Consider the following 21,961-nt stretch of genomic DNA (forward strand, 5'->3'; position numbering starts at 1 on the left):
AAAAAAAGAACAAAAACAAAAAAACCCACAAAAAACCTTTTGCCAGCAACACTAAGCCAAGAGAGAAGCTAGGTTTCCTTGGTCCTAAATGAGGCTCTGCAAGGATTGCTCCGGCCTGGCAAACTCAGTGTGGTCCATGGGACAGCCGCAGTGGTGTGACCTGGGGCTTGTTGGACAGGCAGAATCTCCAGCCTCACCCAGACCTACCGACTTGTATCTGCAGTTTTACAAGATCCCCAGGTGATTTGTGGGCACGTTTGTTTGAGGGGCACTGTCTTTGTCCATCACTCCCATAGCAGGCTGGGTAATAGGATTGCCCAGGAGCCCCAGAGTTGCCTTGTCAGTGTAAGGTCCTAGAACACATGTATAGGGCTTAAAGCTCCTCAACTAGGGGCACCTGGGTGGCTTAGCTGGTTAAGCATCTGCCTTCAGCTCCGGTCATGATCTCAGGGTCCTGGGATCGAGCCCCATGTTGGGTTCCCTGCTCAGCGGGGAGCCTGCTTCTCCCTCCACTCCCTCTGTTTGTGCTCACTCGCTCTCTCTTGCCGTCTCTGTCAAATAAATAAATAAAATCTTAAAAAAAAACCCCAAGTTCCTCAAGTCGTTTGACGCAGCTGGCCCAGCCCAGAAGAAGCCCACCAGTAGGGCGTACAGAGGCCAGCCTCCCAGGGCACAGGGCAGCGCGACGGGGGAGGTGTGTCTGCCGTGGCACATGGGGGAATACGCTGCACAGCTTCCTCACTTTCATCCACTAGACTGTCTTCCACAACGCTTTCATGCCTGCCATTCTCAATCTGGTCACGTGAAATTCTTTCTGGGTCCCCTACCGTCCTCGTGATTAAATATATCCTGTCTCTCAGCATCATATTTAAGTCCCTTTCTGGTCAGGCCCCTGTCTGATTTTCTCATTTCATTTCACTCCCCCTGCCCTCCGCTTCCACCCCCCCAGGAGCCAAACCAAATCACTCACCACTGCTTGAATACACAAAGCCTTCACACCCCCGTGCCTCTCCTCTCACCATGCCTCCTGTCCTTCAGGTGCTCCCATAGCCCTGGTTCCTCTCTGTCAGTGCTCCCGTCACCCACGTGGTGGTGTGTTTAGTGTGCGTGCAGTCGGGCCCCACATCGGGCTCCCTGCTTGGTGGGAAACCTGCTAGAGACTGCCCACAGGTCAAGGAACCCGCTCTGTCTTGTCTGGGCCTGGGTAAGAGCGGTTTGGGCTGGGGGTGGGGATGGGGCAAGAAGGACAAAAACCCAGTGGGCTTAAGAGAGAGTGGGAAGTGAAGAGCTATAACCTGCCGTTGGGAGACAGTCCATTCAGAGAGCTTTGCTGTGAGGGGGACCAGGGAAATGGAACAGCATCTAGGTGGGGAAGTGGGATCGAAAGAAGTTTTTTAATGTTTTTTTTTTTAAAGATTTTATTTATTTATTTGAGAGAGAGAGAGAGAGAGAGCACGAGAGGGAGGAGGGTCAGAGGGAGAAGCAGACTCCCCGCCGAGCAGGGAGCCGGATGCGGGACTCGATGCTGGGACTCCGGAATCATGACCTGAGCCGGAGGCAGCCGCTTAACCGACAGAGCCACCCAGGCGCCCTTAATGTTTTTTTTTTTTTTTTTTAAGCCTTATTTATTTATTTATTTTTGTGAGGAGAGGAAAAGAGAGCAGGCATGCACGGGCGGGGGGTGGGGGCAGAGGGAGAAGCAGGCTCCCCGCGGAGCAGGGAGCCCGACGCGGGGCCCGATTCCAGGACCCTGGGATCAGGACCTGAATTGAAGGCAGCCGCTTAACTGACTGAGCCACCCAGACGCCCTGTTTTTTAATGTTTTTAACATGAGAGAAAGAACAGGGTGGTTGTGGGCTGGTGGGAATAATATAGAGGAAAGGTACTGAGGACACAGAGAGGAGGGGAGAGTTGCAGAGCAATCGAGTAGGATGGGTGGATAAGATGCCTACGGAGGGCCCGCCTTCACGGGAGTGCGGACTGGCCCTCTGTCGTAACGGAGAAATCTGCGGTACACAGGCTTGGATGCTGGAGGGTGGGGAGAGGTGGCAGAGCCTGAGGAGGTTCTGCTCTTCTCAAGGGAATCAGAAGCAATGTTATCAGATGGAGGGGGGAAGGGAGGTGTAGTGGGCGAGGGGATTGGAGCAGGTATGAAACTGAGGGGAAACTTAGGGGAAAGCGAGCACATATGAACCAGGGAAATGTCATGATTGCTGGGTAATACTACATCCAAATGAAGCCAGTAGTCATGAATTGTAAAGTGAGGCCAATCGGCATGGTTGCGTATTTTTCTCTGGCTAAGTTAGTTGCACAGGTACCAGCAGAGAACACATAGAAAGATGGGCATGATCTCCACCCTCCTGGAGATTATGTTTTAGGAGGGAAGATGGCACTAGACCCATAATTCCTTATTTATTACAATGTGATGGTTGCCATATTGAAAACACAGGGCAAGAGAGCATCCAACATGGATGCCTGGCCCAGCCTGAGGACCTGAAGTGAGCCCTGTCTCTATGGAATGAAGTCCTAGAAAAGACTTGAATTCTTGCTTCTTTTTTAAGAAATTACACATAATGGGGTGAGTAGTAATGAGTTACGCTATAATTTTGCTTCTTAGTGGTCTGCTGTGTTGCTCTGTCATATAAGCTGTAAACCAACCAGGACAAGTAGCATTTACTCAGAACTGTAGAGTACTTTCAGTGACCTAACTGAAGGCAGGAAGGACACTTGAGGAAAATGGGCAGTGCATGTAAAATGCATGAAATATATTTTCTTACTCTTATTCCATTCCTTTCCTGTTAAGTCTTCCTCGAGGATGCCGGCAGTTGCTTAAAGATTCATGCCATGGGAGTAGAGAACTTATCTTCTCGAAGCCCATGTGCAGCACAGGAGAAGGTGGTTTAGTGGAGGGGGGCGGGGATTGCAGAGAGGGGCTGGTGGTTATTGTAAGTTTAAGAGAAGTTAGCAGGTTTTAACAGTAGAGAGAAACCCTTTGCTTTTCATCCTGCAAGACCCTGTGAAATGTTCTGCTTTCAAGTGAGTTGTTGAAATCATATCTGGGAGGAAATTGCCTCAGAATCTCAAAACTTGTAAACCCAAACCTTTGGGTTTGGGTTTTACTTTACTAGATGTAAAGTCTAGTTGAAATTATTATTTTTTTTTAAGATTTAGTTTATTTATTTGACAGAGAGAGAGAGCACAAGCAGGGGGAATAGCAGAGGCAGAGGGAGAAGCAGGGTTCCCACGGAGCAGGGAGCCCGATGCAGGAATCGATCCCAGGACCCCGGGATCATGACCTGAGCTGAAGGCGGTCACTTAACCAACTGAGCCACCCAGGCGCCCCTAGTTGAACTTCTTTGTAACATCATTTCATGAGATGAGTGGCCACGGAGAGGAGCCCTGTGTCAGGCCCTCTCTCTCAGGGCTGGCCTGCTAAACATGCCGAGACCTGGACCAACAGCATCAGCGCTGCCCATGAACCCTTCCCAGACCCACTGACTCAGAATCTCTGGCAGTAGGGCCCAGCATCTGCATTTAAACATCATCCCCTGGGGATGGGTAGAGCACATTAAAGTTGGAGAAGCAGTGACCTAAAATACTATTGATCTTTCATCTAGTCCTTTGTTTTCAGCCTATTAATTAAATAATTTCAGAGATAAATTACTCCTACAGTTCCCAATGAAACCAGAGGTGTAAAGAAGCAAGGACAGGTGTAGTCACATCGGGAGAATGAACGAGGAAGCTTTCGAGAACTCGGCTAAGAATAGAGCAAGATTCTCTACCTTGGCACTCTTGTCATTTTGGTAACGATAATTCTTTGTTGGAGGGAGAGCCTGGGCACTTAGGAGGCTTAGCAGCATCCCTGGCCTCTAGCCCCTAGATGCCAGGGGCACCCTTCAAGTTTTGGGTTGTGACAAGTAATAATGTCTAAAGACTTTGCTAAGTGTCCCTTAGGGGTGAGGAGGAGACAAAATCACCTACCCCCTTAAGAACCATGGGCTTAGCGCAATGAGAAAGGCAGGTGTCTTCAGAGGGGGTCATCAGGGAAAGGGACATTTTCAGAGGCAGGGGAATGGCTTTTGTAGCAGGGGCAATAATATGAACCAGTGCTCAATGCTCCCCAGGCGTGGTTGCATTTTACATGCTTACCTCTTTTACTTTTTATAACATGCTTGTTGTAAAGCAGGTAATATTTCCTCCACTTTACGGATGGAGAAACCAAGGTTTAGAGATTGTCACACTGATAAGTGATAGACCAGGGATTTGATCCCAGGTTCATTCTAACCATTACGCTGTGTTGCCAATCATATACAAATATGTGTGTATGTATCTTCTATATGTATCTCTGTGTCTCTCTATGGGTCTGTTGGCCTTTCCTTAACTGTCTTCTGCATCCAGGAAGGACTGAAGAGGAGAGACAGTCATTTACTGGCCAGAGCCCCGAACTGACTTTCAGAGCAGTTGCGGGGCGAGCAAGGCAGGTATCTATCTGAGCATGAGCACAGTGTCTTCTCAAATTGCAGCTCCCGCCCCGCCCCCAGCTTGCCCTGTCCCCAGGAGCCATCACCCTGCTTATTTGCTCTGATTGCAACCTCTCCCCTCCCCTTGGTGAAAGACAGTTCTGTGGGTGCTTATCACATCTCCATGCAGGTTGCTGCAGCAGGAGCCCTGCTGCTTGCTCACCGCACTTCCCAGCCAAGTGCTTAAATATCAAAGTCCCCGCTGTCCAGGGCCTGGCAGGAACCATCAAATGGAGCTGCTGGGAGGGGAATGCGAGCAGGACCCGGAGTTCACAAGAAAGGGCAGCCTGGTCTCTCCCATCCCAAGTCGCTTAGCTTTACGAGACCCAAGGCCTCTCGGGAGCCAGGGCTCCGAAGAGGGTCAGCCTCCGGGTGTGTTGGTGAGCGTGCAGAGGGGCCAGAAGGTCTCTTAGAGAGGGTATGCCCCATAGGGCGGGGTTTCTCAGCCCTGGTTGTGCATCTGAATCACCTGTGGAGGGAGAGGCCAGCTCTCCTGGCCCTCATCTGGGATTCATTCGGTTCTGTGGGTCCCAGCATCTAAATGCCCAGCTGACTGCAGTGCGCAGCCAGGGCTGAGAACCACTGCATCAGGAGAAAGGGCTTGGGGCTGGACTGATCTAGTGTTTGGGCACTAGCTCTGTCCTGAGATCCCAAGGCATTTACTTAACGCTCTGGGCCTCAGTTTTGCACCTCTGTAAAACTGGGGTTATAACATGTACCTCATAGGAGTAAAACAATAAAATTGGGTATATTGGTAGTGATGGTCCGTGGCAGACATTCAGTATGAGTAGACTCCCTTCTCCAGCCCCCCTTCTGACACTCTGTTAGGCAGTGCTGTGCATTTGTTTTTTTATTTTATTTATTTAAAAAGACTTTATTTATTTATTTATTTATTTATTTATTTATTTATTTGACAGAGAGAGAGAGAGAGCATGCACAAGCAGGGGGAGCGGCAGAGGGAGAGGGAGAAGGCTCCTTGCTGAGCAGGGAGTCCAATGCGGGGCTCGATCCCAGGAACCCGGGATCATGACCTGAGCCGAAGGCAGCCACTCAACACTCAACCGACTGAGTCACCCAGGCGTCCCTTTTGTTTTTTAAAGAGGAATTTTATCGTGGGTTGGTTTAAGAAATCAAGGGAACGAAATTCCTTTTGCACTCTGTTCCCAAATATCTATCTTTTCATCTGATCACTGCTGTAATAGGGGTTGTAATGATTTTATGTATGCAAAATATTTGAAGGTGGCCAAAGGAAGATTGTTTTAAAAAGTATTAGAGGGAGTTATATAGCAAAATATTAACAGGGAATGATCTGGGGTGGTGACTGTTTTTGCCTCTCTACTTTCCATGCATTTTCTAAATACTTCCATGCTTAAAGCCCTTTAATAGTTCCCCTTGGCCTCAGCACAACATCCAGTCACCTTGGTGCACCTCCAACACCTGTTTAACTGGCCCTCCGTTTAAGGCTCTTGAACCTCTTTTTGACCTCCCCTTCCCTTGTCACCCTGGGCTTCAAACACACACTTTTTAAAATTGTGGTAAAATATACATAACAAAATTTATTATTTTAACCATTTTTAAGTGTGCAATTGTGTGGGATCACCTACATTCACAGTGTTGTGCAACCACCACCACTATCCATCTCCAGAACTTTTTCACCATCCCAAACTGAAACTCTGTACCCATTGAACAACTCCTCATTTCCCCTTACCTCCATCCTCCTATTCTACTTCCTGTCTCTATGAATTTGCCTCTTCTAGGTACCTCATGTAAGTCGTATTACACAATATTTGTCCTTTTGTGTCTGGTTGATTTCACTTAGTATAATGTTTTCAAAGTTCATCCATGTTCTGTAGCGTGGGTCAGAATTCTATTCCACTTGATGGTCAAATAAGATTCCATTGTATGTACACCACATTTTGTTTATCCATCTATCTATTCATGGACATTGGGTATTTTCACCCTTTGGCGATTGTGAATAATGCTGCTAGGAACATGGGTGAATAAGTATCTGTTTGAGTCCCTGCTTTTAATTCTTTGGGGCTATATACCCAGAAGTGGAATTGCTGGATCACATGATAATTCTATGTTTAACTTTTTGAGGAACCACCCAACTTTGCCATGGTGGCTGCATCATTTTTCATTCCCACTAGCAATTCACAAGGGTTCCAATTTCTCCACATCCATGCCAGCACTTATTTTCCGTTTGTTTTTGTTTTGTTCTTAGTAGTCCTCTGAGTGGGTGTGAGGTGGTCAGAGACAGACTTCTTATCAGATCCCCTTCTCTAGCCCAGGTCTTCCCACGTGTGGGTCCCTCTGTCTGAACCTTGCCTCCTCCTCATCCTTTAGGGGTTAGCTTAATTCTCGCTTCCACTGCAAACTCTTCTCCAGGCCCCCAAACTAAATTATCCCCCTTTTATTTATTTATTTATTTATTTATTTATTTATTTATTTTTTAGTAATCTCTACACTGAGTGTGGGGTTTGAACTCATGACCCTGAGATCAAGAGTCACGTGCTCTTCCAACTGGAGCCAGCCAGATGCCCCTAAATTATCCCCCTCTTAATCTCTCGTATATGATGCTGTTTGTCTCCTCTGCAGCACTTGCTGTAATTTATAATTATAGAGTAAATAATTTACTTTTCAAACTCCTATCAACTCGAAGAGACAAAGGCCTGTATTTGTGTGGTCACCTTGTGGACCCAGTTCCTAGCTCAGTGCATGGTTTATAATAGGTGCTCAGTAAACTGTCTCATGAATCCTTGGGTTGTCTGGTGCTCCCAAGGCAAGCTGAGGCAGAATTGGATGCAGAATGATGGTGAGGGCGTTCTTGGAAGTGAACTTGCCAGTTGGTAAAAGCAAAACACAAAACAAGAGTCTGGACTTTCAGCTTATGTTTTGAGCTGACTAAAAGGACATGATGCACTCAGGCTCCCCTCCTCCCATTACAATTACGGCAACCCCGAGGGGTCAAGCAGCCCACAGAGGTGTTGAATGTGGGCTCTTCCTGCCTTAGATTGCCACCAGGCTGCATCACTTTCTGTCTAATTGCCTTTGTCTGTAAGATGGAAATCATATTATCCACCCCTAGACTTGACGTGAGTATTCAAAGAGCTACTATGTATAAATTTTTTAAGATTTATTTATTTATTTGAGAGAGAGAAAGAACCTGAGCAGGGGGAGGGGCAGAGGGAGAGAGAGAATCTCAAGCCAACTCTTCACTGAGCATGGAACTGTATGCAGGGTTCAATCCCATGATTCATGAGATCATGACCCATGAGATCATGACCTGAGCCAAAATCATGAGTCGGATGCTTAACTGACTGAGCCACCCAGGCGCCCCTGTATAAATTGTTTAGAACAGGGCCTAGTACATAGCTCTTGGTCGACACTAGCTATTATTATTATTTAGTAGCTTTCACTCTAGAGAAAGAGGAAAATAGATAATACACACAGTTAAAGAATTCTGCTAATTGCTTCTTCTGTCTTGTGCTCACAGTTGGGTCTCAAAAGGAGCTGTCCATCTCTCCCTCTGACAGGTCCAGAATTAAGGCAGTTTTAATTGTTGGTTCTTAACATCTCTCTAGGACTGTTCTCTGGTTGTGTGGTCCAGAGGGGGTCACTACAGGAATTCTCTAAACATTGCTCCAATTGAGGACCAGGATAGATGGAAGGCTTGGCCTTCCATCATGAAAATTAAAGAGACTGTGGATTCTTCCTCTTTTGTTGCTGGCAGCTAGAGCTGACCTTGTGATCCATGCATGGACAGATAGGTGCTTCTGCCTTGGAATCTTGGGTCCTGATAGATTCAGGCATAGATGAAGGGTCAAATAGAGGCTCTTCTTGGCAGCTGTGGAAGACTTAAGGGACCACAGTATGACATGAGTTTCCAGTGGTGACAAGAGTCCAGGGGTGATGATGTTTGTGGTGGTATCCTAGGCGAATGGTTGCTTTTTGTTTGTTTTGTTCTGTTCTGTTTTGTGACATGTCTATTTTATTTTACATTGAGAAAATGTACATAATAACAAAGTCTAATAGGAATTCAGTAATAGTTTTTTTTAGTGACTGCTTTATTGTGTTATAAACTCATAACATACAATTCATCTATTTGAAGTATGTAATTCATTGGTTTTTAGTATATTCATGGAATTGTGCAACCATTACCAAAATCAGTTTTAGGACATTTTTATCACACTTCACACCAAATCCCTGTACCCATTAGCAGTGATTTTCCACTCCCCTTCCTGCCCTCCCAGCCCCTTGCAACATGAATCTACTTTCTGTCCCTATAGATTAACAGATTGTTCTTAAACCAGGATTTAAACTATACCTTCCTTCCTTTGAGGTAAAGTTCCTACTGAAGTCTTGCATTTTTTAACCATTGTGGCAGAACAAATTAACCCAAAATTTAGCAGCTTAAGGCAACATACATTTATTTTCTCACAGTTTTTGTAAAGCAGGAATCCAGGTACTGCTGGAGCTGGGTCCTCTGTTCCAGGATCTCTCACAAGGCAGCAGTGTTTTGACCTAGGCTGCTGTCTTATCTGAAAGCTTAACTGAGGAAAGATCTGCTTCCAAGCTCACTTACACTGTTGTTGGCAAGACTCAGTTCCTTGAGGATTATTGGACTGAAGTCTCATTTCTTCACTGGCTGTTGGCTAGAGGCCACCCTCACTTCCTTGCTACATGGACCATCCCAATATAACAGCTTACTTCATCAAAGCCAACACAAGAGAGAATCTGCTAACAAAACAGAAATCACAATCTTTTGTAACCTAATCATAGAACTGACATTCCCTCAACATCACTATATTCTTTGGTTAGAAGCAAGTTACTAAAGGGGAAGAAATTACACAAGGCCATGAATACCTGGAGGCAGGAGGCACTGCGACCATCTTGGAGGCTCTGCACCAAAACTGTCCTGCAACGCTTCCATGAGATCTGTAGGCTGTTTAGTACCTTTCTAATACATTTCTTTTTTGGGTTGAGCTAACCAGAATTGGTGACTCTTGTTTGCATCCAGACCATCATATGTGTTGTTGCTTACTATTCTGTGATTTTGTGATTCTGCTTTCTATTGATCTAGCTCCTTAATCTGCAAGATATAAGCTATCTGATAAAATTATTAACACTGCTTGTTACTCCGTTTTCCCCCAAAGGAGTACTTTCCTCTACTTATCAATTCTGTACCTGAATAATTCACTGTCTCAGAGCTAACTAGCCAACATCCATCTGAAAACTAGTTTGGATATTAATCTCCTCAAAGATCATAGAAGAGAGGTTAAGAACCTCTCAAATTAGCCCTATCAAAATAGGAAAACTGAGTCTTATTAATAGAACAGCCTCATATTCAGGCCAGGGTTTTTGTAGTTTGTCCTCATTTGGGCTATGGCCAGAAGGTTGCTTTCTTCCTTAGAGGTTCTGCAGAATTTTCGTATCAGAAATCCAGAGCAAACTAGCTTCGGCGAGGAAAGGGGATTTGTTGGCTCACATAACTAGGAGAAATACCGGGGGGCTCACAGGATCAAAAAAACTGTAGAGCTCTGGGGGCTGCAACCAGTGGGCCAGGGCAGGCAGCTCTCTTCCTAGCTCTTGCTGGCATCTCCACCATCTTCCTGTCTCATTTTCTTGGCCTCCTTCTCTACTATTGTAATCATGCTTTGGTATGTGACCTTTTAGTCTTTGAACCAGAGGGGAGAGAAGGGTTGGGCCAAGTGTTTACTCCCAGGGCCTGGAAGATGGGGTACTATGCTAGGCCAGGCCTGGGTTACATGGCCACATTCCTGTTGCCGGAAGAAGGACCATGCAAAACCAATAGCCACTACTGCCCAGGGCAGACCAACCATGTAAGTGATCCCTGAAATCCTGGAGATCCCAAACAGGACAAGACAATGCCATCATCTGTGATAAGGCCCTGTCTGGGAACTGTACATTGAACAGATTCTTTTTTGGCCAATGTTTTTCATGGATTCTTGGAATTCATTTTATTGCAGCCAAGATTCAGTATCTTAATCCACTGGAGAAATAGGGCCACATTGAATTTTTCCATTACAGATTTCACTTGTTCCCTAACTACCTGATAGTTGGAAAAAATTATAGGTAGAGACATGGAGGCCAGGGATGACATGGAAAGTAGCTGTCCATTTCATAGACTCACGACCAAGGTTAAATTATAGTAACAAAATAGACCAGAGCTTTTTATATACTGTTACTTTCTGTGATTTATGGGCAGATTGTTTTTTGTTTTTAACCTTTCAAGTAAGGAATGATTTTTCAAGTTCATGTAAACTGCATGTATTCAGAGACTCATTAATCTTAGAGCCAAGGGCAAGTCTCACTTTTAGACACATATAAAATATGGATTGAGATCAAGATCAGTTGGACTTGACTTTTGCGAGATGTAATATGGTTCTACCTTTAAATATGTATATTGACACTGAAGTTACCCTGGTAATTCTTCCAAGGAAGGGCTAGAGTGAGCTCCCTAAAAACTCCTCCTGTCCGGGTAGCATTCACAACTGTTCAGCGATGTACTCACATCTGATCACTTGTGCTTTGCCAGCTCTTTATGGAGGGCCCTGTATGTGCTAAGTGCTAGAAGCAATTGTGCAGGATAATCTGCCTGATCCTACCTACTTATAGCGTGGTTTAGAGTTCTCCCCCCAAGTAAGGAAGAAACTCACTTTTAAGTTTAGATTAGGATCCAATATTAAGGATGATGGTGGGGTATAGAGAAGTAAAGATAAAACTTACCTGGTGTCTCCTGGAGGTGTAGTGGAGTGTAGAGCTTAGGAGCTCGGTTCTTGGTTCAGACAGACTAGGGTTTGACTCTTAGCAAAGACACCTCCTAGCTTTGTGACACTGGGAAATTAGTTAACTTCTTTCAGCCTTGGTTTTCTCATCTATAAAATGGGGCTAATAATAACATAAACCCTATAGGATTGTTTGGTGTGTTTTTAATAAGGTAATCCAAGGACAACATTTAGCATTGTGTGGGCATATTGCTGTAAAAGCAGTACAGTAGTTGTAATAATCTCAGGAATCGTGGTTTTGGGGTATCCTGTGTGTCCCCTTTACACCATGCTTTTATAACCTCTCCCCAGTCTTCATACAAAAAGCAATCCACCACCTCCACATGGGGGCAGTATGGGGTCTCTTGGCAGAGACTTTGGAATTAGGTCAACTTGGGTTTATGTGGAGGATTTAACTCTCAGAGATCCAGTTTCTCAACTGTAAAGTGAGACAATACTATGTGTTGTGAGGCTTAAAAATAATATATTTAAGTGGGTGGCAGATCATACACTCCACTTAAGCTGGCTTTAAAAAAATTCCCCACCTGGCCATCTTTGCCATCCCAGGTCCTAGTGATGGTGTAAGTGGGGATCTTCAGAAAGCAAATCTCAGTTGTCCTTGCCATCAGTTTTCTTTTCATTCTTACTGGTCCTGAGTCAGACTTCACTGCTTTTAGGTCTGGCCTGATTTCTTTCAAACCAGTGCCTACGCAGCCATAATAATGTCACTGCCATTTAGAAATACGGTCTTCATATAACACTCTTGCTGGCATGGGTGCCAGTTATGAGGCAACATAGAAATCAATCTCAGCTCTACGGAGAGTGGGCATGTAAGACTGAGTTACAGATACACACTAATGTGATTATGACTTTGCATCAAGACTGCAAGGAACATTAGCAAATAAAAGATTCGTTGGATAGAGAAAAAATGATGTTCAAAGGTCAACATTCCTTGAGGAAAGTTCTCTCCACGTCTGCCTGGTACTGGAGAGTTACAAATCAATAAAAAGGCTGCATTTTCCCAAGTTATCAATTCTTCTTTCATGCTGCAGATTCTTCTCCTAATACCATTTCCCATGGATCTCTATGCAGAAGAGAAAAAAGCCTGTAGAAGCTTGGTGACATTTGCTGACATTCTCCCTGCTTGTGTCTTGCAGCCTATTTCTGCTTCCTCCTGACTGCTCTGGGCGTGACAGCTGGTGCTCATCGCTTGTGGAGCCACAGGTCCTACAAGGCCAAGCTGCCTCTGAGGATATTTCTGGCTGCTGCCAACTCCATGGCTTTCCAGGTGGGGATGGAGGGTCCCCTCTGCCTTGGGACCCAGCTCAGATGGCACTGTAGGAGAAGGCACGGGCCTGCTCCCCGTGGAGTGGTTATTCCTTTGCCCCCATTCCAGCCTCAGGGCTCAGGTCCCCAAGCATTCCCTGTCTGTCCCAATTTTTTGTCTCGTTGTAGCTTTAGATATGGTAAAATGTCTCCCAGGGGCTTTGTACCTTTGTACCCCTAGGAATACTAAACTACAGAGGAGGAAAAAGATACCTTCACCCAAAGCCCATGCCCTGAAACCCTCAACATTTGTCCAGCTCTAACCAAGGCCAAGTTCTGTGCTGAACATGCTATCTGCATATTGCATTTGACCCTCACAGTAACCCCATGAGCTAGGTGTTGTATGTGTTCTCATTTTCCAGATGAGGAACTAAGGTTTAATGAAGTTAAAGAACTTGACAAATTATATGGCTAAAAGTGGTACATCAAGGATAAGCAAATGCAGGTCTGACTCTAAAGCCATTGCTCCTAGAAAACATAACCCTGAGGTCACCCTATAAGTTTGCGGTAGAGGCCTATTGAAGATGGTGCTGGAAGACAGGATTTGAGTCTTACTCTGATGGTTGCTGGCTGTGAATCACTTACTCATCTCCAGTTTCTTCATCTGTAAAAAGCAGAATATGACTTCACTCCCATAGTTGTTATGAAGTCATTGAAAGTTGCAGGGAACTATAAAAATATAACAGAGGGTCATCACTGCACTAGGATTGGGCCGTATCCTTTAGGACTATTCTAGTAGTAGAACATTCCCCACCAGCTTGAGCACTTCCTGAGCTGCTGGATTTTGAGTTGATTATGGATTTCTGTTTCCCCAGTTCCTCGTCTGATCCAGGTGGGGTGGGTGGGAACAACGTGCTTTCAAAGTTTCTGCTGATATATGAATGCAGATGATTCCAGGCCCCATGCATTTTCACCCATTGAAGAGAGATGGTGATTCTCAAAACTGCTTTAGGGTCCAGGGAGATAGGCAACCCAGGAGCTTACTGTGACTCTCAGATGTGCAAGTCACTTGGCCACCTCCACAGTGGGCCTCCCATTCCTACAAGACAGCCTGACCCTGAGCATTTCTCCAAGTTGCTCTCATGTCTAAGGACTCATTTCCCCATTTCCCTCCCACAGTTCAAGCCTTCATAAGGCACGTTGGATATAATACAATAGATTGCTCAGGGAACACAACTCATATTATGGAATCTACTGGTTATAATTCAAGCACGGTTGGGAATTAGTACCAGGTTCTAGGGAAAAAGCTATTGTGCACAAAAGAGTAGTTGGCAGCTTCTCGGTTTTATGTTCTTTTCTTCACCATTGGCAATACAAACTAAACCACACTTTACTTTGACTTCAATCATCTTAGTTCAATGTTGTGCTTTGTTTGTCATAACAATGAGTTATGATAATGATAATTTAGAAACTCATTGACTTGGGTCTTAGATGGTATTTAGGACTTAAGTTGGTAATTTTCGTTTGTTTTGTTTGATCAATTTATTATTTCTAGCCTTCAATTACCCTCTCATGATGTGGTTATAAAGCACCTCTATTATTAAAATTTTTTTCCAACATAAATAACTTGAAACCGAGAACATAAAATTCTTATTTCTGTTTTCCCAAGGAAGCTATTTATTTACAACTCAATTTTCGATAACCTAAGTTTCCTTAGCATAACATCACATAACAGAACATCACACTGTGATTGTAACTTTACTTTGGGGAGAAAATACATTGCAGAGGGAAGTACCCAGGTCCTGGAATAAATTCTTGGCTCTGCCATTGGCTAGATGTGGGTCTTTGTACAAGTCTCTCTTCCCTTCTATGCAAAGGTAGGGGGAAATAAATGATATTTACCTCACAGGGTTGTTGGAAGGATAAAATAATGAATAAAAAGTGCCCAGCTTATAGTTGCACTCAGTGAATATTGCCCCCCCCTTCTTTATGAGAATCGGCATACTGTCTCATTCATTTCTGTGTTTTGGTGCCTGTCATGTTGAAGGCACTCAATTGTAGCTTGTTAAAGAAATGAGAAATGAATGAATAGTTTTAAAAAGTATTTTTAGAAATCGTCACATTTGAACAATGCATACTTCTTTCAGGCCCACATTTGTGGTGGATTTTTTTTTTTTAATTCATTTAACAAATGTTTATTGAGCACCCACTATATGCCAGGCACTGAGCTAGGCACAGTGGGTATACTGATTAGCAAACACAGTCACGATCCTTGCCTTCATCCAGCCTTCTATCTAGTGGAATATTAGAATTCCTTTCCTACAATTTCCCAGTGGAAATGTCAGTACCTCATGGGTCTGGGTTTATAACAATGTCACGTAGACCTAGGTGGGAGGTATCTGTAAGATCAGCATCCGGCCAATTTCCACACGGTGCATAACTGTGTCAGTGGGAAGGAATACAGTCAATTCAGACCACTTGACCCTGGGGAGAGAACAACCTGTAAAGTAAAGTAAAAATGTGCTGTGACCTGTCCATCCAGGGTACAGACCTGCAACCCCGATTTAATGCAGAGAATGCAGGGTCATTGATTTAGTTTCTCTTGGATGTCCTCGTGGATTTTTAAAGATCATTTCAAGGATTCTCCTGTGCTTTTCTTGATCAGAATGGTCATGCCTTTGGCCAAAATGGACAAGTCATGCCATGGTTGTCTGTATTTGAAGACGAGCAGGATTTTTGCTAGAAGATGCAAATGAGATCTTCAAGAACAATCTTCTTAACATTGGGGCTTAAACATTTGAAATTCCCTCTTCTCTTTCTTCTGCAGAGGGAAGGGGCAGGGGCAATAGTGGGAAAGATGGGGGCTTTTCAGTCTGAAAAGATGATGATGGGCCAGGAATGCGAGACAAGGAGCTATGATAATCCTCTGTCCCTTACATTCAGCAGAGACCCCTGAGTTCCTCTCTGGCCCATTCTCCTTCCTGATCACCACGATGCAAGTCAACCTAAATGTGGCTTGCAAACTCCTTATAATTTTCTCCTAGTCAAATACGGACCCAGGTGAGATATTCCTGCCATCCAGTGGTCTCCAAGAGTTCAGTTTTCACAAGCAGTAGCCGGACTTTGGATTTGTGCTCTCACACTCATGCACAGATCCCTTCTGGCTGCAGCTGGGTCTCATGATCTCAGTCCAAAAGCACCTGTTAGATGCTGCAGCCTCCTCTGCCTGCCCACATTTCTCATCAGATCCTGGTACAGAGGCTTCGGATTTTGAACTGGAGGTTAAGGGATTTAGTCTAAATCCTCTCATTTTGCAATGAAGGGTAAAGAGAGGCCCAGAGAATGTCAGTGACTTGTGAAAGGTCACACAGCTACTCAGTGGATAGACCAGACTGAAACCTGTCTCCTGACCCTCAGGCTGGGGATCCTTTAGGCTCACCCATGGATGTTCTTGTGTGATGTCCAACAGTGTGATCTGTGAACAACTTATAGCTGGCTCTTGTTCTTTTAATCCACTGTGACATCCTGTCCTTTAATTGGTGTATTTAAACTATTCGCACTTAAAGTGATTACTGATATAGTTGGGTTAACATCTACCATGTTTGTGCTTGTTATTCATTGCCCTTGTTCTTTGTACATTTTTTCATCTTCCCTGGTTTTAACTGCACATTTTACATGATGTTATTTTCTCTTCCCTTTTAGCATATCAACTATACTTCTTTTTACAGTTGTGTAGTGGTTTCCCTAGAGTTTGCAATATACATTTAGAACTAATCCAAATCCACTTTCAAATAACATTATAGCACTTCCCATTAGTGCAGCAACCTTATAACGGAGGATTCCCAATTCCTCCTTCCTGTCCCCTATTTTGTTGCTGTCATTAAGCTATAATCACCGGATACATTGTTGCTGTTATTATTCTGAACAAACTGCTATCTGTTAGATCGATCAAGAATAAGAAAAATTGAAGGGGGCGCCTGGATGGTTCGGTCAGTTGAGCATCCGATTCTTGGTTTCAGCTCAGATCGTGAAATCAAGCCCTGGCTTGGGTTCTGTGCTCGGTACAGAGTCTGCTTGAGATTCTCCGCCTCTGCCCCTCACCCCCACCCCCTGCCTGCACGTGTATGCACTCTCTCTCTAAAATAAATAAAATCTTTTTAAAAAAAAGAATAAGAAAAACTGAAGATTTTATTTTACTTTCATTTATTCATACTCTAATGCTCTTCTTTTTTTTTTAAGATTTTATTTATTTATTTGACAGAGAGAGAGGCAGCAGAGAGGGAACACAAGCAGTGGGAGTGGGAGAAGGAGAAGCAGGCTTCCCGCTGAGCAGGGAGCCTGATATGGGGCTCGATCCCAGAGCCCTGGGATCATGACCTGAGCAGAAGGCAGATGCTTAACGACTGAGCCACCCAGGTGCCCCTAATGCTCTTCTTTCTTTATGTAGATCCAGGTCTCTAACCATTCCCATTTTCCTTCTTTTTAAAAAACTTCTATCATTTCTTGCAAGGTAGGTCTACTGGTGACAAATTCCCACAATTTTTGTTTGTCTGAGAAAGTCTTTTTTTTTAAGATTTTATTTATTTATTTGAGTGAGAGAGAGCATGAGCAGGGAGAAAGGGCAGAGGGAGAGAGAGAAGCAGACTCCCCACTGAGCAGGGAGCCTGACATGGGGCTTGATCCCAGAACCCTGGGATCATGACCCAAGCCAAAGACAGACACTTAACCGACTGAGCCACCCAGGCACCCCTGTCTTTTACGTTTGGTAAATAACTTTGTTGGGTATGGAATTCTAGGTTTCAAGGGTTTTCTTTCAACACATTAAATAATTTACTTCACTTTCTTCTTACTTGCATGTTTCTTAAGAGATATCTAGTGTAATTCTTACCATTGCTCCTCTATCAGGAAGGTGTTCTTTCCCCTCTGGCTTCTTTCATTATTTTCTCTTTACCTTTGATTCTCTGCAGTTTGAATATGATATGCCTAAGTAGAGATTTTTTGCTATTTACCTCGCTTGGTGCTCTCTGAGCTTCCCGGGTCTATGGTTTGGTGTCTGTCATTAATTTTGGAAAATTTTCAGCCATTATTACAGCAAATATTTCTGCTGCTATTTGTTCCTTCTTTTCTCTCTCTTTATTTCTTCTCCTTCTGGTATTCCAATTACACATTTGTTACACCTGTTATAACTGTCCTATGATTCCTACATATTCTGTGCCATCTTTTCTTTTTGTGTTTTGGTTTGGGAAGTTGCTATTTATATATCTTCAAGATCACTGATTCTTTCCTTAGCCGTGTCCAGTCTACCGGTGAGCCCATCAAAAGCATTCTTCATTTGGTACAGCTTTTCTGACTTCTAGCATTTTTCTTTCATCTTTTCTTTTTTTTAAATTTTATTCTATTATGTTATGTTAATCACCATACATTACATCATTAGTGTTTGATGTAGTGTTCCATGATTCATTGTTTGCGTGTAACACCCAGTGTTCCATTCAATATGTGCCCTCTTTAATACCCATCACCAGGCTAACCCATCCCCCCACCTCCTCCCCTCTAGAACCCTCAGTATGTTTCTCAGAGTCCATCGTCTCTCATGGTTCATCTCCCCCTCTTCATTTTTCCCTTCCTACTATCTTTTTTTTTTTTAACATTAATGTATTATTTGTTTCAGGGGTACAGGTCTGTGATTCATCAGTCTTACACAATTCACAGCACTCACCATAGCACATACCCTCCCCAATGTCTATCACCCAGCCACCCCATCCCTCCCACCCCCACCACCCACTCCAGCAACCCTCAGTTTGTTTCCTGAGATTAAGAATTCCTCATATCAGTGAGATCATAGGATACCTGTTTTTCTCTAATTGACTTATTTCGCTCAGCATAATACCCTCTAGATCCATCCATGTCATTGCAAATGGCAAGATTTCTTTTTTTGTTTTTTCTTTTTCTTATGTCTGCATAATATTCCATGGTGTATATATACCACATCTTCTTTATCCATTCATCTGTTGATGGACATCTTGGCTCTTTCCACAGTTTGGCTATTGTGGACATTGCTGCTATTAACATTGGGGTGCACGTACCCCTTCAGATCACTACATTTGTATCTTTGGGGTAAATACCCAGTAGTGCAATTGCTGGATCGTATGGTAGCTCTATTTTCAACTTTTTGAGGAACCTCCGTAATGTTTTCCAGAGTGGCTGCACCAGCTTGCATTTCCACCAACAGTGTAGGAGGGTTCCCCTTTCTCTGCATCCTCGCCAACATCTATCATTTCCTGACTTGTTAATTTTAGCCATTCTGACTGGTGTGAGGTGGTATCTCATTGAGGTTTTGATTTGGATTTCCCTGATGCTGAGTGATGTTGAGCACTTTTTCATGTGTCTGTTGCCATTGGGATGTCTTCTTTGGAAAAATGACTGTTCATGTCTTCTGCCCATTTCTTGATTGGATCATTTGTTCTTTGGGTGTTGAGTTTGATAAGTTCTTTATAGATTTTGGATACTAGCCCTTTATCTGATATGTCATTTGAAAATATCTTCTCCCATTCTGTCTGTTGTCTTTTAGTTTTGTTGACTGTTTCCTTTGCTGTGCAAAAGCTTTTTATCTTGATGAAGTCCCAATAGTTCATTTTTGCCCTTGCTTCCCTTGCCTTTGGCAATGTTTCTAGGAAGAAGTTGCTGCGGCTGATTTCTGCTCTGATCTTTATTATTTCTCTTCTCCTGCTGGGTTTAGACTTTATTTGCTGTTCTTTCTCCAGCTCCTTTAGGTGTAGGGTTAGGTTGTGTATTTGAGACCTTTCTTGTTTCTTGAAAAAGGCTTGTATTGCTATATACTTTCCTCTTAGGACCGCCTTTGCTGCATCCCAAAGATTTTGAACAGTTGTGTTTTCATTTTCATTTGTTTCCATGAATTTTTTTTAATTCTTCTTTAACTTCCTGGTTGACCCATTCATTCTTCAGTAGGATGCTCTTTAGCTTCCATGTATTTGAGTTCTTTCTGACTTTCATCTTATGATTGAGTTCTAGTTCCAAAGCACTGTGGTCCAAAAATATGCAGGGAATGATCCCAATCTTTTGGTACCGGTTGAGACCTGATTTGTGACCTAGAATGTGATCTATTCTGGAGAATGTTCCATGGGCACTAGAGAAGAATGTGTATTCTGTTGCTTTGGGATGGAATGTTCTGAATATATCTGTGAAGTCCCTTTGGTCCATTTGTGTCATTTAAAGTCTTTATTTCCTTGCTGGTCTCTTGCTTAGATGATCTGTCCATTTCAGTGAGGGGGGTGTTAAAGTCCCCTACTATTATTGTATTGTTGTCGATGTGTTTCTTTGCTTTTGTTATTAATTGGCTTATATAATCGGCTGCTCCCATGTTAGGGGCATAGATATTTACAACCGTTAGATCTTCTTGTTGGACAGACTATTTAAGTAAGATATAGTGTCCTTCCTCATCTCTTATTATAGTCTTTGGTTTAAAATCTAATTTGTCTGATATAAGGATTGCCACCCCATCTTTCTTTTGGTGTCCATTAGCATGGTAAATGGTTTTCCACCCCCTCACTTTCAATCTGGAGGTGTCTTTGGGTCTAAAATGAGTCTCTTGCAGACAGCATATCGATGGGTCTTGTTTTTATCCAATCTGATAGCCTGTGTCTTTTCATTGGGACATTTAGCCCATTTACATTCAGGGCAACTATTGAAAGATATGAATTTAGTGCCATTGTATTGCCTGTAAGGTGACTGTTACTGTATGTTGTCTCTGTTCCTTCCTGGTCTATGTTACTTTTAGGCTCTCTCTTTGCTTAGAGGACCCCTTTCAATAGTTCTTGTAAGGCTGGTTTTGTGTTTGCAAATGCTTTTAGTTTTTGTTTGTCCTGGAAGGTTTTTATCTCTCCTTCTATTTTCAATGACAGCCTAGCTGGATATAGTATTTTTGGCTGCATATTTTTCTCGTTTAGTGCTCTGAATATATCATGCCAGTCCTTTCTGGCCTGCCAGGTCTCTGTGGTTAGGTCTGTTGTCAGTCTAATGCTTCTACCATTGTAGGTTACAGACCTCTTGTCCTGAGCTTCTTTCAAGGTTTTCTCTTTGTCTCTGAGACTTTTAAGTTTTACTATTAGATGTCAGGGTGTTGACCAATTTTTATTGATTTTGAGGGGGTTTCTCTGTGCCTCCTGGATTTTGATGCCTGTTTCCTTCCCCAAATTAAGGAAGTTCTCTGCTATAATTTGCTCCAATATACCTTCTGCCCCCTCTCTTTTTCTTCTTCTTCTGGGATCCCACTTATTCTAATATTGTTTCATCTTATGGTATCACTTATCTCTCGAATTCTGCCCTCGTGATCCAGTAGTTGTTTATCTCTCTTTTACTCAGCTTCTTTATTCTCCATCATTTGGTCTTCTATATCACTAATTCTCTCTTCTGCCTCATTTATCCTAGCAGTTAGAGCCTCCATTTTTGACTGCACCTCATTAATAGCCTTTCTGATTTTGACTTGGTTAGATTTTTAGTTCTTTTATTTCTCCAGAAAGCGTTTCTCTAGTATCTTCCATGCTTGTTTCAAGCCCAGCTAGTATCTTTATAATCATCATCCTGAACTCTAGTTCCGACATGTTACTAATGTCCATATTGATTAGGTCCCTGGCAGTCTGTACTGCCTCTTGTTCTTTTTTTTGAGGTGAGTTTCTATCTTGTCATTTTGTCCAGAGGAGAACAGATGAGTGAGAGAACAAAATGCTAACAGGGTAACAACAACCGCAGAAAAATATACACTAAACAAATCAGAATAGACCTGAAATCGGGGGGAAAGAAAGGGAAAGAAAGAAAAAAGAAAAGAAAAAGAAAAAAATATGATCAAATATGATCAGGCTGGTGAATAGATCAGTGCCACACACTAGATTTTGGGCATATTTTGGTCTGTTAGAAGAAACTGCCTCCCAAAATTTTAATGAAAGAAAAACTTATATATGTACAAAAATAAGGATAAATACTATGAAGGGATAGACTATGACTGTAAAGGTGAATATTATAAAAGACTTTATAAAAGGAATTGATAGAATAAGAAGTTGGTTGAAAAAAGAAAGAAGAGAAATTAAAAAAAAAAAAGAGAATGTGATCAGGCAGGAGACTAGAACAAAGCCATACACTAGAGATTGAGGGTATATTTCGGTCTGTTAGAAGAAACTGTATCCCAAAATTTTAAAGAGAGAACAACTCATATACTTACCAAAAATAAGGTTAACTACAATGAAGGGCTAGAATATGACTCTAAACATGAAAAATAAAAAAGATTTTTTAAAAAAGGAATTGATAAGATGTTGGTTGAAAAGGGGAAAAAGAAAAATTCAAAAAAAATAGAAAAAGAAAAAATAAAGAAAATTT

General features: G+C 43.0%; 1 protein-coding gene across 1 annotated transcript in view; it reads left to right on the plus strand.

The window, feature by feature from the left end:
* Positions 1 to 21,961, plus strand: part of SCD5 (stearoyl-CoA desaturase 5) — a 155,078-nt gene that overhangs the window by 78,405 nt on the left and 54,712 nt on the right. The window contains exon 2 of the mRNA XM_028124199.2: positions 12,466 to 12,596. Within this exon, the coding sequence (XP_027980000.1) occupies positions 12,466 to 12,596 (131 nt within the window). The remainder of the gene's footprint in view (positions 1 to 12,465; positions 12,597 to 21,961) is intronic.

The sequence above is a fragment of the Eumetopias jubatus genome, unplaced genomic scaffold (assembly GCF_037043125.1).
Source record: "Eumetopias jubatus isolate StellerSeaLion01/CBP00866 unplaced genomic scaffold, mEumJub1_p1.0 scaffold_2, whole genome shotgun sequence".
In the NCBI taxonomy this organism is placed as follows: Eukaryota; Metazoa; Chordata; class Mammalia; order Carnivora; family Otariidae; genus Eumetopias; species Eumetopias jubatus.